Source organism: Cupressus sempervirens, chromosome 3, assembly GCF_028749045.1.
Source record: "Cupressus sempervirens isolate cs-2001-9-10 chromosome 3, ASM2874904v1, whole genome shotgun sequence".
In the NCBI taxonomy this organism is placed as follows: domain Eukaryota; kingdom Viridiplantae; phylum Streptophyta; class Pinopsida; order Cupressales; family Cupressaceae; genus Cupressus; species Cupressus sempervirens.
In genome coordinates, this window is record NC_143120.1 from 495378258 (window position 1) to 495393847 (window position 15590).

Sequence of the window (15590 nt, forward strand, 5' to 3'; positions counted from 1 at the left end):
CACTATCCATCTTCTTTTAGAAATGTTCGTGACCAAAATAGAGAGTTTTTGAAATTCTACAATGTACTGGTCGACCAATCCAGTTTATCTCAGTTGTGGTAAATCTTTGAAATTGAGTTCCAGATCTTCATCATCAAACTGATCTATCAATCTCTCAATGAATTCCACATAGGTATTTATTTGATCATGCCCTAGTGTGATGGTGTCATGATGCCACCATTCATGTGCAACTCCCTCCAAGTGTAAGGCCACAAATTTAATTGCTTCTTCTAGCATGGGATTAAGTTGGAAGTATTTGCCTTTATTACCCATGCTTGCGCAGATATGGATCCAAATTCGTCAAATGGTGACAGATTTACTTTACTCAACTTCCTCCTGAGATCATCGTTAAAATAACCTCTGTTTCTGCCTCCCAAATATCTCATTCTAAAGATCTGCATAGTCTTTGTAGGATATATCTTCCTCAAAATTCGCATTCTTCCAGTCTTTTCTCAGTTGTTCTTGCATTTCTTCAAAGGTCGGTTGCTTCCCTCCGGCTGGTGTCTCCATCCATGGGGGAAAAGACGGCATGGAAGGTGAAGAACATACTCGATGAGGGTTTGCTTTACCCGACACCGAGTCCGCGCTGTGACCATTTTGTTCTCCAGATATTTTATTGTCTGCCAACTTCTTGAGAGTCTCTTCTGTGAGTCATTGAGTATCATTGATCTGTGCCTGATTCCTCGCAAGTTCTCTCAGTAGCGTCATGAGTTCAACAGCCATTATATCAACAGAATGTGTTCTTCTTCTCTTCTAGCTATAAACTCTCATTCACTATCTACAGGTTGGCAGAATCAAAGCTCTGATACCACTATAATGACCCATACCTACAACTCCCCTAAAAATCAATATATTGCCATTGGAATGCTTGTACGGATGTCAAATGAAGTGTACGGGCAAGGCTGAAGGCCATATGGTGCAGGCCATACAGTATGTTATGGGACACCAAAAGTGTCATACAATGAGAGAGAGATGATGTACAGCTAGCAGTCTAGTCGTACGGAGGTATAAGGGGGTCGTATGGTGAAGTGAGAATGGTTAGCAAAGTAGCCATATGGTAGGGACTATGGGGTCTGTGTAGTGAGGATATGGAGGTCGTACGGTTGGTTGGGAGGAGGTATGGCTTAGCTTGGAGGTTGTATAGTGAGTAATGGTAGTTGCGCAAAGAGTTGTGAGGAAATGGAGGTACAGAAAAAAATGATTTCAGATCTGTTCTTTAAACTATTAATTCTGAATTCATCAAACAATGCCAAACAAGAATAGAGATTCAAACACAAACAACCTTCAATTAATAATTGCCAAAAGATGGTGCTCCGACTTGCCAAATCTGAGCGAAGTGTTACAGGCGACAGAATAGGGTGAGGGTTGAATCCCACTGAAACCAGACAAACCAAATAGGGAAGGTCTTTCACTTCCGAAATGGCAAACGACAAAGAACTCCAACAGGAATTTGCAATACAAAGAAATAATCCAAATTGCATACCTAAAGACTACCTACAAGCCGTGCTTAAATACCCACCAGGGAAGACTTTCTGAGGTTGTACAAAGATAGCCAACGGCAACACAAACTACAAAAACAAAACAAAAATGGGTCCGAGATATATTAAATTGATCGCCCCATTAACAATAGTTTGATTAATAATCTATCTTATGACAGGAATATTACAAAGAAGGCGTGCTTTGAATCAAAGAAGTGGTAATTCACTTGGTCTCCATTTTCCCAATGGTTGTCTGAGAACCTGAGTTCTTGTGGGAATGCGTCAAGCACTTTGCTTCAAAAAAAAAAAAAGGTTAAAGGTGTTGGTGGAAAGTTGTTCCGAGTTTACATCTAGACACCATTGAGAAGATTTTCAAAGTGTTAGACTCCATAATGTGCCAATCTACAAAGGAGAATTCACAATAACTGTCGAATGAGGAAAAGCTTGATCACATCAAGTTTTCAAAATAACAACTTGAAACTCATCAAAGAGAATGTAAAGGTGCAAAATACAAGAATTCCTGATCCCATGATCACCACGGAGTGCAAGGCTTCTGCTGATAGTCTACAAGATTGATTCATTCGGATTAAACGGTTTCAACATTCTCTTCAAGTGTTTCCCAGCTTTGTAGATGCAGAAGATGGATTGCATGTAATCCAATTGCATGCAACTCAAATGCATGTAATTTGATTGCATGTCCTTGTGACATGTAATTCAATTGTATGTCCTTGTCCTTGTGACATGTAATCCAATAATTTATCACCTAGTTTGACTGGGTCAAAGTTGGTTGAGTTGCAACCACTTTTTCTTCCACCTTTTTTTCAACTCCTTTGCTTATATAAAGGAGTGAGCCCTCATAAAAATCATCTTTTCTTGTACGCAAGAAAGCTTTGCCACACTTGTGCAAGCATAACTTTGATAGTGTAGTACGAATTTGGGAGAAAAGTGAATAAAAAAAGTAATTGGATTTGAAGCTTTGACTAGAAGCAATTGCAATAGAGAAAATTAGAAGTTTTGACTGTGGTTTGTGCCTATTGTCTTTGATTCATGTTATTATTGTGTGTTCAATAATAGAGCACAGTGAGTTAAGAAGAAATCAAAGTCGAAGCTTTGACTGTGGTTTGTGCCTATTGTCTTTGATTCATGTTATTATTGTGTGTTCACTAATAGAGCACAGTGAGTTAAGAAGCAATCGAAGCCAAAGCTTTGACTGTGGTTTGTGCCTATTGTCTTTGATTCATGTTATTATTGTGTGTTCAGTAATAGAGCATAGTGAGTTAAAAAGCAATCAAAGCCAAAGCTTTGACTAGAAGCAATTGAGGTGATACATAGAATAGGAGCTTTGATTGTAGCTTGTATTACCATCTCAAATTCACAAAAAATATTTAGAATTCCCTACTTCTGGAAGTCTTTGTGCCCCAATGGTAGAGGTTATTCTTATAGGATAGGTTAAAACAGGACTTAGAGCCAAATTGGTATGCTTTCAATCAACCTTTGAGTTGGTGTTTGTTTATCGATATCACCGCTTCCAGCTACTAGATAGAAGTGTAGTTAGAGATTTCATCTTGCCCATTACTCGCTCCGCGGGGATTCTTTTCTAAAAGCTAAGAGGAAAGACTATTGGTAATACCTTTTCAAATCTCTCAACTTTTTGCTTACCTTGAGTTGATCCAAGGAACGGTGAGAAGGGGGAGCCTTCCCTTTAAGGTAGGAGAGACTCTGTCTCACATGCTATGGCTGGTCTACCTATTTTGCGACTAGATTTTACCCAAAATTGTCAGTTGCAAAATATCCACTCAATAGATTTTTGGCGACTCTGCTAGGGATATGACACATTTGAGAGCCTCATGCTTTCATTTGAAGTAGACCTATGTCTTCTTTCATTGTAAATGTTCATTATAATCTTATTTCTTGAAGTTGTTTCAAGCATTTACCAAGGACATGTAAATAGCCCAAGGTCCTTGGGGAAATCCTTTTGGACTGTTGAATCTAGTTCCATCTCTACAGGATCTTCCTGATGGTTTGTGAAATAACTTTCTCAAGTTTTCCAGTGATGAACAAATTGCTGGTTTCTACATTGCATGTGGTGTTCATGCTTTTGAATATGAGGACGTTTCTATAAGGTTGATCATGGAAACTCTCCAAGGCGTGGCTGTTGATTGGTTTTACCATTTACCACCACGTACTATCACAAACTAGGCTACTCTCATAGTCAAGTTCGAGGAAAGGTTCAAGCCTTCTAAGGATGATCATGCAAAGTTATCCCAACTTGCTTAGTTAAAAAAGTCACCTCATGTGCCTATGCGTGAATTTGTTGCTCATTTCAACAAATTGACATGAATAATTCCAGTTGCTACTCAACCTAAAATTGCAAATTTGTAGTGTTCCTTTGTCAGTGCTCAAATTCCTGAAGTTAGTTTTCTATTAAGAAGAGCAGCCCCGGCTACTCTTGCAGTTGCACAGACATTGGCTATTGAGGTTGAAGATGATCTTATTCTTGCTGGGAACATAAGAATCAAAGCAAGAGGATTTGAAGAAAGTCATCATTCTTCAAATTCATTTTCTTCCAGCACAAGGACAAATCTTGTGGTGCAGAGGTTAGCAAATGAGTTACTTGCCCTCAAAAAGAAAATAGCTGAAAGCATGTTCTTCGAAGATGTACAAAGGAGGCCTTTTCCAAAGTTCTATTGTTCGCAATCAACAAAAATTGGTTTCACCGTCTAAAAAGCTTGTAATTGAGGAACCATTAGCGAAGACAACAGTGAAGCGTCCTATATCCAAAGCTAGTGATCTTGCTAGTCTCTTCCAGGAAAAGGAAAAAGACATAGCTGGTGACTCTCATATCTAGTGTATGCAGTCTCAGAAAGCCAAAGATGAAAAGATGAGAAAGGAAAAATTTTCTTCCAATTTAATCATGTCATAAAAGGGGACATGCAAGCAATTTCTAATCAAGTTGAAAATGATGTGTTTGTGTCTCAAGGTCATGAACTTGAATACACTTTGCATAAATTTTCTACCCTGAAGCTTGAAAAGGAATTTTTCATAAACAGTAAAGACTCTCCCAAGTCAAAAGTTTGTGAGCAGTATGTTGGTCTATGTAGTGCAGACATATCCTTACGGAAATCCCATGAGCAAGATTTTTTCAAGCATCTTAAGATGCCACTGATTGGTGAACCAATAAAGCAAGTTGCAGTTTGCAAGAAGAGTTCAAAATTTGTTTGATTAAAGGGGTGTCCAATTCGACATATTGCTTGGTTGGAGGCTAATGGAAAGCTAGAGATTCCACATGTACCTGAACATGAAAATACTATCAAAGAAGATTGATAAGTAGTAGATAATTTCCACAGCAAGTCAACTTGTGATATTGCTATCAGGATTTAACTATGTGATTTTGAGTCAAACTCATTGACCCATGTTTCATGAGTAGTGACTCAACATGAATCCGTCTCTCATAACAATAAATGGAACACTTAGCACTCATTGGAACTAGGTGATGCTCACAAGGGTGAAGCATCGAGCCTTCCTTATTTTGTTGAGCCAGTAGACGGTTTCATCTGAGAATTTGCATTATCTGCTAGTTTTAATTAGGTAGGATTTCTTTGTTTTGATAAGTGCACTTACAAATTTTTGTTTTAGTAGATTTGCTTTTCTTTAGTCGCATTAGTTTTGTTTTGTTTTTGGTCGCTTGACTCTATAGCCCAATGGAGCGGATGAAGGCACTTAGAGAACTAGATTCTATGTCACTCGTTTTTAAGAACAAACAAGTAACATTCCCCAGACAAAGCCAGTTGTTGTCCTGCATTTTGTCACCACAAAATGTAGGTAATAGTATGAAACTTTTCAACTTAGTTTCGCATTTCTTTGAGTTTAGTTCATTATTTAATTAGTTAGTATTGATCAATCAATTGACCCGAATTGATATAATGATTCCTCTTACTGAAGACTTTTATCAAGTCTTTTTAGTTTTTCTATTTGTTGAGCCTATGCTTGATTTTTGAAGCCTTCAAAGTCATTCTTATTGTTTTTTAGTGTGTGTTTGTTAGCTTTTGGTTTTTTGTCTTTGTTCAAATCATTGCTTTCGATTTTCCCTTTGATTTGATCTGTCTTAAGGCTTAATCGGAGTTAGCAATCAAAAGATATGATCATTTTAGTGCCCAAAAAGTGGACTCTCCAAGTGTAACTGCATGATTTTAAAACTCATGTTATATTTCAATGTTGACATTCACTTTTTGAAAAATATAACTTAAATGTTATGTTTTTAAGTTACTTTATCACTTAAATTTATCATGTAAGTGATTATAGTGCACTTCATGTTATATTTTCATATTGAGTTGCTTTTAAAAATGTTCACTTAAGTGACTTTATTAACTATATAGTTTGATTAAAAAATTTGAGTTACTTTGTGTTTAAATTTAATACATCTAAGTAAATATTATTTTTTGAATTATATTTGCACATATTTATTAAGCTATATAGTGTAAATATTATTTTTGACTCAATTAAATGATATTTCCTCAAAAATCAATTAGACATGTGCTTAATTCATCACTTAAGTTGTGCATTACATGTCCTTCAACCCAATTACATGTAAATATGCATATGCATCTACAGACCACACTTCGCAGTAGAAATGAGTTATACATGTTTTTAAAATATGCAATGACCTCCAAAGAGTGTGTTTTGCTCTAAAAGGCATATTATAACATGTTTTTAAAATATGCATTGCTCCTCCTAGAATGAGTTTTGCATCTTGAGGACAAATGCATGTTTTTAAAATATGCAATTGCACTCCTAGAGTGCGTTTTGCATAAAGAAGTCAATTCATATTTTTTAAATATGCAAACTCCCTCCTAGAATGAGTTTTGCATCTTGAGGACAAATGCATGTTTTTAAAATATGCAATTGCACTCCTAGAGTGCGTTTTGCATAAAGAAGCCAATTCATATTTTTTAAATATGCAAACTCCCTCCTAGAGTGTGTTTTGCATCTCTTTTCATGCATTGGCAAAGAGAGAACTCGAATTTGAAGATTCAAGGGCAAAAAACTTCATGTTTTCCTCTCCATGAACATGTTTTTCATCAAAAATGCATATATCTGCCCATGTAATGACTTGAAAACATGTTTTAGCCTTCAAATCTATCCAGATTCGGAGGAGAATTGGTCTTCAAGTCTATAATTCTTGCTATTTTGACTCTTTACTCTCCAAGTAAGTGGATAAATTCAACTTTGCTTATTAATTAATGCTTATCTTGCTATTTTGTTGCATATTTTAGCTTGATGTTGCACACTTGTCCAAAGTCATGCCATGAATAGTGTATTTTTCCTTTAAATATGATGAAAACTTTCATTTTCACACAATTGGATTTTCCCCAAACTCCAAATTCGAAATTGCACTTGAAAGCAACTTGCTTGTTGACATGTTTGAGTCTAAGACCAAAGGTATGTGTTTTCTTTGTGCTTGTTTTTGTTGGTTGTTTGTTTTCTTTTTCGTTTTTCTTCTTGTTGAAGAAATTGCAAGTTCTTTCCCAAGAACTTGAGTTCTTCCCTCCATTCCATCTCTTCACCGTTTTCATGCAAGTCCATTGTTTCATTCCACCTCCATCATTACATGCCATAGCACATTTCATCTCATTCTCCACATGCGATTACATGTAATCTCACCCTCCATCCGCATTTACATGCAATCTCATCCTTCGTTCCCATTTACACGCATTTCCATCTTTCGAACCTAAATGCATGTTTTTTTTACATGTAATTCACTTATGTGTAATGACATTCAGAGAAACCGTTTTTTACTAAAGGTCACACTTAAAATCAAAAGTTATTTACATGCATTCCCATGTACCCAATCTTCATTCCTCCAAGCATCTTTATAAGAACTCATCCTTTTCCCATACGCATTTACATGCCATCTATCTTCCTAAGTTCCATTTTAGCCCTCCACATGTACTTTCTATATCACATCCAATTATTTGCATATGTTCCATGAGTATCTAATCAATACTCCGAATATATTGTTCCTCAGACATCCATTTTGCCAATATCCTCATGGAGTTAGAATCCATCATTGGAAGATATGGATTCTAACTCCATGAGGATATTGGCAAAATGGATATGCCAAAATTTTTATAAAGAATGAAGACATTCAGTAAAGAAGGCGTGCTTCGAATCAAAAAAGTGGCAATTCATTTGGTCTCCATTTTCTCAATGGTTGTCTAAGAACCTGAGTTTGTATAGTATTGCGCCAAGCACTTTGCTTCAAAAATAAAATAAAATTTTTAAGATGTTGGTGGAAAGTTGTTCCGAGTTTACATCCGGACACCATTGAAAAGATCTTCAAACTGTTAGAGACTCCATAATATGTCAATCTACAAAGGAGAATTTACGACAACTATCGAACGAGGAAAATCTTGATCACATCAAATTTTTAAAATAACAACTAGAAACTCATCAAAGAGAATACAGTGGCGCAAAACACAAGAATTCCCAATCCCACAATCATCACATCACTATCCTATCATATGATACTTGCCAGCCGTTTAATAAAATGAATCTTCTTTTGATAGGCACTGTCGATATGTATTCTGAATATCAGATATAAATAATTATTTATTTTCTATTCCATGATATAACTCCTTTTGATGACCACCGACAATCTTCTAAATACCTCCTTTGTAAATGAGAGTATTTGATTCCCATCTTATTTTATGTATGGTAAAATGATGCTTTCAAGAGAGACGTTTGTCTCTTCATAGCAGCTATTCCCTTAATTTAACCCCTTCCTTCATGTCAAGTACGTGGTTCTATTATTCTTAATTGATGCTTTTGACTACCATTTGTAATGATAAGTTAGCATATTACATATATTGTCATACGATCGTTAGCTATCTTGAGACTATTATTTACTCCCTTGTCTCTATTGTGTCATCTGTACTGAATAAAAATTTATTTATTTATTCTATTATAGTTTAATATTATAGTCTATTTTTAGGAGTGATATTACAATCCTTCCCTCTCCAAACTTGCTTGTCCTAAAGCAATGATTAAATTTTCATAGAGATCCTCTCTTATCCATATTCCATGATGCTTCTCTAGTACTGATAAGAAGGAAATATTTTCCACAAAAAGTCAAATTATGATATTGCTATGAGAATTCAACTCTATTATTATCATATACATTTTCTCTCTTATTATGATTTGATAGTAAAAACTTGGCAAATTTTAACTTAAGACAGGTTCTTTCATTTTTCAGAGAAAATGATTGGCCGATCCATAATGGTGATAATTGAATTTGCAAAATCAATGTTTTCATGATAACATGTGTCGTTACTCCAATCAATTTAGTTTAATCAAAATTAAGGCTGTATAGTTGATAATATGAAATATATGAAGACACAAAGCATGCACATTAATGCAAGAAGACACGACACATACAAAAAGTATATGCATAAATGCATGAAGACACATAATCCATTATATTATCACATTTCTCCTTATTAATTAGATTGATTCCTTGTTTTCATTTGTTACCTAACAAGATGGCAAGATCATGCTTTGATACCACTTCTAATGTCCCCTATTGGGACTTTACTTAAATTATCCTATATTTCTCAATTAGGGTTTGAATTGGAATGTTCCCTGATAGAATTAGTTAATTATCTTAGATTTAAGTTATCTTTACACTCATATCCAACCTTATTACTATTTCAACTCAAGGATGGAAGATGTAGGTGTTATCCAAGTTGCCTAGAAACCAGCAATGGATTTTCTCAAAGTTTACAAGTCCAAGTCCATATCATGAAGGCTTACAAAACGCTAATCCCTACCCTCTCTTGGGATAAGATCCATCTGCTTGGATTTATAAAAGCCCCTCCTTGGTAACATTATAGACTTCCCTTTGATTAATCATATACTAATAGGATTGAAATATAATTTTTGTATATGATTATTGATGTTTAATTCATATATCTGTTATATATATTCTTATTAATAGCTATATATATACAATATATATTAGTAAAAATAAGGTATCTCTGATACTAATAGAATGCAGTTATAATATTCTGTAATTCATCTTTGATTTATAGATAAATTACAGCATATCACTACGCTGTCATGTGATAGTTGCCAGCCATTTAATAAAACAAATCCTGTTGATATGTATTCTTAATATCAGATATAATTTATAAATAATTATTTTATTTTCTATTCCATGATATGACTCCTTTTGATGAACACCATCTTTTAAATCTTCTATATTCTCATGTTTTTCTGTGTCTTCCTGGAATGGTAAATCGATGGCAATCCATTTTCCACACATTCAATCCTTGTATTTACTGTCATGCACAGGTAGTTATAATAAGCATCAACTTGGGTGATCAGATACAAATTCACCATATGAGTGGCTCTTAATATATGATTTGATTAGCCAAGCGCTATCTTAACTCTTGTTACAATGACAAACTGTCCCCCTTACTGATAATATCTCAACAGAAGGCATTTCAAGGAAAAAAACAACAAAGTATTTGGATTGCTTTCAATGATCCAAAGTATTTCCCAAGATGCATAACTCACTTCTCTCACACAATGCAAAAATACTACAATTTAACACCAAAACAAAAATTATATCGATAGAATCCTTCTGTTTTGGCTCTCTTTAGACATTTTGGTAAAAGGTAAAATGACTAAAATAATATAACAATTTTCAAGAAAACATTCAACCGTACCAAAACCAGCATCCGATATCTTTTCACATATCCAGTTTGTGATTATAGACCCCACAGTCAAAAGGCATGCAGTCACCAAACAGTGTTGAAATCTGCAAATAATAATGAGACAAAATAAGAAACATCAAAGATTTTTTGTATATCAGGTTTGTAATATAAAAACTTTAAATTGCTCTTGCTTCTCACTTGAAATGAAGATTTTCATGAAGCATTCATCCAAAAAAGACAGTAAGTGCTAGAATAGTGGGAAAACCCTTTCCTTGCATATATATATTCAAATATGGTTCACAAAATAATAAATTTCAATCATTTTTCAATTTCCCTGGAAAAAGAAAATATGGAATATCCCAGACAGGATTCAAAGCCATCAACCATAGTGTTTGGAAGCGGGTTTTGAGGATTCAGTTTGCAGGTAAAAATCTGAATTCATTCATTAGTTACAGTTAATTTACATGCTAAATATAAAATAAAGTCCACAAGAAATTAAATCATATGAAGATACAAACAAAAAAACATTAGAAAATATCTGCTAGTTGTAAACTGACTTCCTCATCGCTATATTGTTGACAAATACATTAAATTCAAGACCCACTACAACACTTTTCCATTCGAAGTTTGAACAACATCAAAGCTGAAAGAACTTTAGAAAAGTGATAAAACTGTATTATGGTATTGATATCCAATAAACTTTTACAAAACACGGCTAATATTTGCAAACTTTGCTGAGTCCATAAAACAAGAAAAACTGGCATTATTTTTAATATATTGGACCAGCTGCAGGAACAAATAGTCCAATACGGAGGATCAAATACGGAGGATCAGTCACTGGAACCAATAGTTTAATATGCAGAACCAGCTATGCAAGATGCAAATTTAGCTAGATTAAAAATAATAAAAAACAAGTTAAACAGTTGCACATATGATCAAGAAAAGGCAAGATGTCTTTAAAAAAATTGAGCAACCATGCCAGAGGTAAATTAGGCTGGATGAAAACTACTCAAAAGAAAATTACCAAGAAAGCACATTTTGATGAAGAACAGGCAAGGCATATAATTTTTTTTTATATCATACATAGAATGGTTTTCATGGATATATCAAGTGTTAAAAGGAGCCCTGGAAAAATTACATGAGCACTGCATTAATCTAATAGTGGGTTTTCTTCTTGTAAGAAATAGACCATATAGAATTAATTCAAAGCTGTAATGTCCCCTTATATGATCCTTAGGGTTTGGGTTTATTTCTTATATGTCAACTGCAAGAGAATTCTTTCTATTTGAATTTATACTCAAAATGAATTTGGAGAGTGGCTACATCTCTTTCAGAAAAACTTGACTGAAGCAATGTTAAATATCTTGATATTGTGCAAGTATTAGATTGTCCAACAAGACTTGCATAATGATGGTGATTTCCTATGATCAACCAAAATCAACAAAATAAACTTTTACTTGTGGAAACTGATCAATGCATATGAATCTCTTTTGAATACCAAGGGTCAGATCTGATATGTACATTGAATTTAATTGCAATGAATTACTTGGCGTACAAAAGAGATCTGAATATTGTATGATTAGTCCAATGCTTGTAATATGCAAGATCAAAGAAGTATACCTATACCAATATATCAATCAAAATGCTGACGCCATATCCACTCAACGTATATGCAAATGATATCTTTTTTATTTACGTGCAATATTCAATTTATGTACAAATGATATCTTGTTAATATGAGTGCAATATTCTGATCTCTAGTATATAAGACTTATCCCATTTGGGAAATGTTATGATGTGTAATGTCCCCATTTCCTAGGTAAGTATCATTTGCAGAGGTTGACTTATCAGCAGGGGTCTCATGGGATAATACAGTCGATATGCAGCCCATTAAAGGATCCCATGGTCCTTAAGGATGTTTGTGTGGTGGTTCAAAGTTTAGAACCAGTCTCCTATGTTTTATGAGGGTTTCCTATTTCTTACAAGACTGACAGTTTTGCATGTTGACCATCTAGAGCTTGTGGTTCCAGCGGGCTCTGTGAGCCATTTCAGATGTTCAAAGACAACCTCCTATTTTGAGGAGGCCTCCTATTTTTTACAAGGCTAGGAGACAGCTTGTTGTGCTGTGTGAGCCATTCCGGATTATTAGAGACAATTTCCTAAGTTTTAGGAGAGGACTGGCAGTTGGTTTTAGACATCACCCAAGGACCAGATGCAACATTAGTTCTTAATTGGAGGGGTTAGGTGATGGTTTTAGAATTTAAAAAATAACAAAAAAATATTGAAGTATTAATTTTAATGTTTTAATTTAATACATTAAAGTTACTTTATTATAAAGTAACTTAATAAAATGAAGTGACTTTGAAAATACATCATAAATTTACTTTATAGTTTATTAATAAAGTGACTTTATATAGTCAATAATATCTCAATATGGAGGGGCAATAAGGAGAAATTAAATAAAAATTAAAAAGGAGGGATGGAATTTATAAATTAAAACAGAAAAGTGGCATGGCTTTATGTGGAGAAATTAAAACCCTTTCGAGGCTTTTGTTTACTGATTCTTGGGCATTGAAAATTAGGATTTTTTTACTTGTGGAGAGCAAGGGTTCCAGTAGTATTTTCAGACTCTCAGAACAAAAACCCTCAAAGGATGGAGTGCTTATGGGTGTGAAGAAATTAAAACAGAAAAGTGGCATGGCACAATAACAGAAAAGTGGCATGGCTTTATGTGGAGAAATTAAAACCCTTTCGAGGCTTTTGTTTACTGATTCTTGGGCATTGAAAATTAGGATTTTTTTACTTGTGGAGAGCAAGGGTTCCAGTAGTATTTTCAGACTCTCAGAACAAAAACCCTCAAAGGATGGAGTGCTTATGGGTGTGAGATCATCCAGGAGCATTCATATAGGTTGTTTCATTCAGAAAATTAATAGAAGGATAAATTTTCAAATTGCATCAGGAAGAATTGGCAGGGTTCACTGTAATTTTCAGAATAAGGGTAGATCTGAACATTTTTAACGCTCTACAATAGTTCCATGAGCATCTACAGCCAGCCAAATCGAATTGCCTGTGAGTATTATTGTTTCAGGAGGTGACATTAGGGTTTTCAGACCATAAACAAATCGGAATTGCTACTGTTACTTCAAACCGTACTAATTTATTAGAATCATCCTGTCCATCAGAAAATTATTTATTCTTCTAGTTGGTCACTGAAGATAGGATATGTTTAGATTTCAGTCATTGCAAATAGAACCATAATTCAATATTTCTAGAATTTCTTTTGTTGGTTGTAGCTTATGTTTTTGGTATGTTATTGGATTCCTTGAAGTAAAATAAGGTTGTAAGTTGTTGTGTGTTTGGAATCATTTACTTGGGGCATTATTTCTTAAGCTTTTCTTTTCCCTTCAGCATCTATATTTGAAATCAAAAAATCAGAAACTTGCAAGGATCAGGGAGTTTTATTACAATGATATCAGAGAGAAGTTCTCCTGGCATCTTGTTGGGTAGTGATCACTTGTTCCTTTTCATCAGTAGTGTAACAGAGTTTACAAGATGACTACAGGTGATATATCAATAGTTGAGGTGATGAGAGAAATCTCTAATCTAATAGAAGACTTGAACATTAAAGAGCTTAAATCAGAGATAAAATCCAAACATAAGGAAGAATCTAAAGATAAGACGTTAGAACCCAAGACAAATGATGGTGGTACATTGACACAACTTTGTGACAAAGGTTCATAATAACTCCTTGGTCATGCATGCAATTACTATGGTTGAGATTTTGCATGAAGAAAAGAACAAAACATTAGCTCCAGGTATGAGTTTAAAAATTTCCACAGATATTGGTCTGGTTGGATATTGAACAAATGGTTTAAAATAGTCTTTGGAGAGGAGAGTTTATGATAAGATGAGTGCTAGTAAGTTAGGGATTGACTCTATAATAGAGTCTACCATTCATCAGGGGTTCAGTGAACACATTTCTTCTGAATAAACTGATAAGCTCCTTGATACTTGGGATTCAAGTGTGTTGGCATCCAAGCATGATGAGGTCCCTATCTGTGACGAATCCCTATCTGATGACAATCTAGAAACAAAATCTGGTTTATCTTCACATCAGGCTGATTTTGAGCAGAAGTTTAACGGCCTTTGATGATTTGGACAAACAGTATACTGCTGAAAATGATAATGCAGATGCACAGAAGATTTGCACAGCTATGGATCTATTGTAGGCAAGTATGGTAGTTTTGATTCCAGTATTCATCATAGCAGCAGTCCACATTCTTGGCAAACTCGGTTTGTGGCAGCTGTTGAGAACCCATTTTTTGAGGGTGTTGAGAACATAGCTGACAACCAATTTCTTGAGTTGGGAGATGAATAGCTCCTTGTTGTAGCACTACACTTGTAGGAAATAGTAATGTATAGGATCTTGGATTTGGGTTGGACTGTGAGTTCCAGCTTGATGTTGATCTATGTCCACATCATGGGAATCGTGGTGAAATAGTTGAAAGATGAGAAGACGTCCTTGGAGTGGTAGAGGATGCTGGTCACAGGAGGTGTTGTCGGAGGAGTTGGAGGTCTTGGGTAGCTATCATATGTTTCTCCCTAGCCACCTTCATTGGCCTAAGTTCATCCATCAAATCTTTCTTGGTACACTCCAATTCCACTACAGTGGCCGACAACTACTCCTTCCCAACTTGTGTTACCTTCTCCTAACTTGTTTCATTCTCCAAATTAGTGATAGCCTCTATTGCTCGAGCGTACTTGCTTGCAAGGTCACCTCTCATCCTAGTGCCAGAGAACACTCTTTTTTTACCTACCATTCTTCTTACAATGCCAAAGAACAAAAGGAGCTTTGTTTTTGAAAATACCCTTACCTTTAGGTTCTCTTCTTGTAATCAATGATATAAATTCATCCATCTTTCTCTCTTCTTCTTGAGCATCTGCCCAATCACTTGTATAATCTTGAAGGCTTCCACTAGTACTTGCATCTTTTGATAGTACATTCTTATTTTTGTGTGCACTAGCTCTAAAAGTAGTCTCAACTCTAGGAAGAGCATCTTTTAATCTACCAATTTTACAATGTTCCAATTAGCCTTTCTCTATTAATACCTTGACTAAGAGGAATAACTTCTTTAATTGCATTTACCTTATTCTCATAAGTTGGTGTCAAGGATTTGAGAATCTTCTAACAAACTTCATCTTTTGATATGGTTACTCCTAAACTTTTTATACCTGTAATAATCTTAGTAATCCTCTATACATATGCTCTAACAATTTCGTCTTCTTGCATTCTAGCATTCTCTAGCTCAGTTTTCCAATTTTGCAACTTTGCTTTCTTCGTATATTCATCACCTTCATA

General features: G+C 34.8%; 1 protein-coding gene across 1 annotated transcript in view; it reads right to left on the reverse strand.

The window, feature by feature from the left end:
- Positions 1-15590, reverse strand: part of SCY2 (SecY protein transport family protein) — a 220143-nt gene that overhangs the window by 88604 nt on the left and 115949 nt on the right. Inside the window, exon 6 of the mRNA XM_089820529.1 lies at positions 10244-10335. Coding sequence (XP_089676655.1) covers positions 10244-10335 — 92 coding nt within the window. The remainder of the gene's footprint in view (positions 1-10243; positions 10336-15590) is intronic.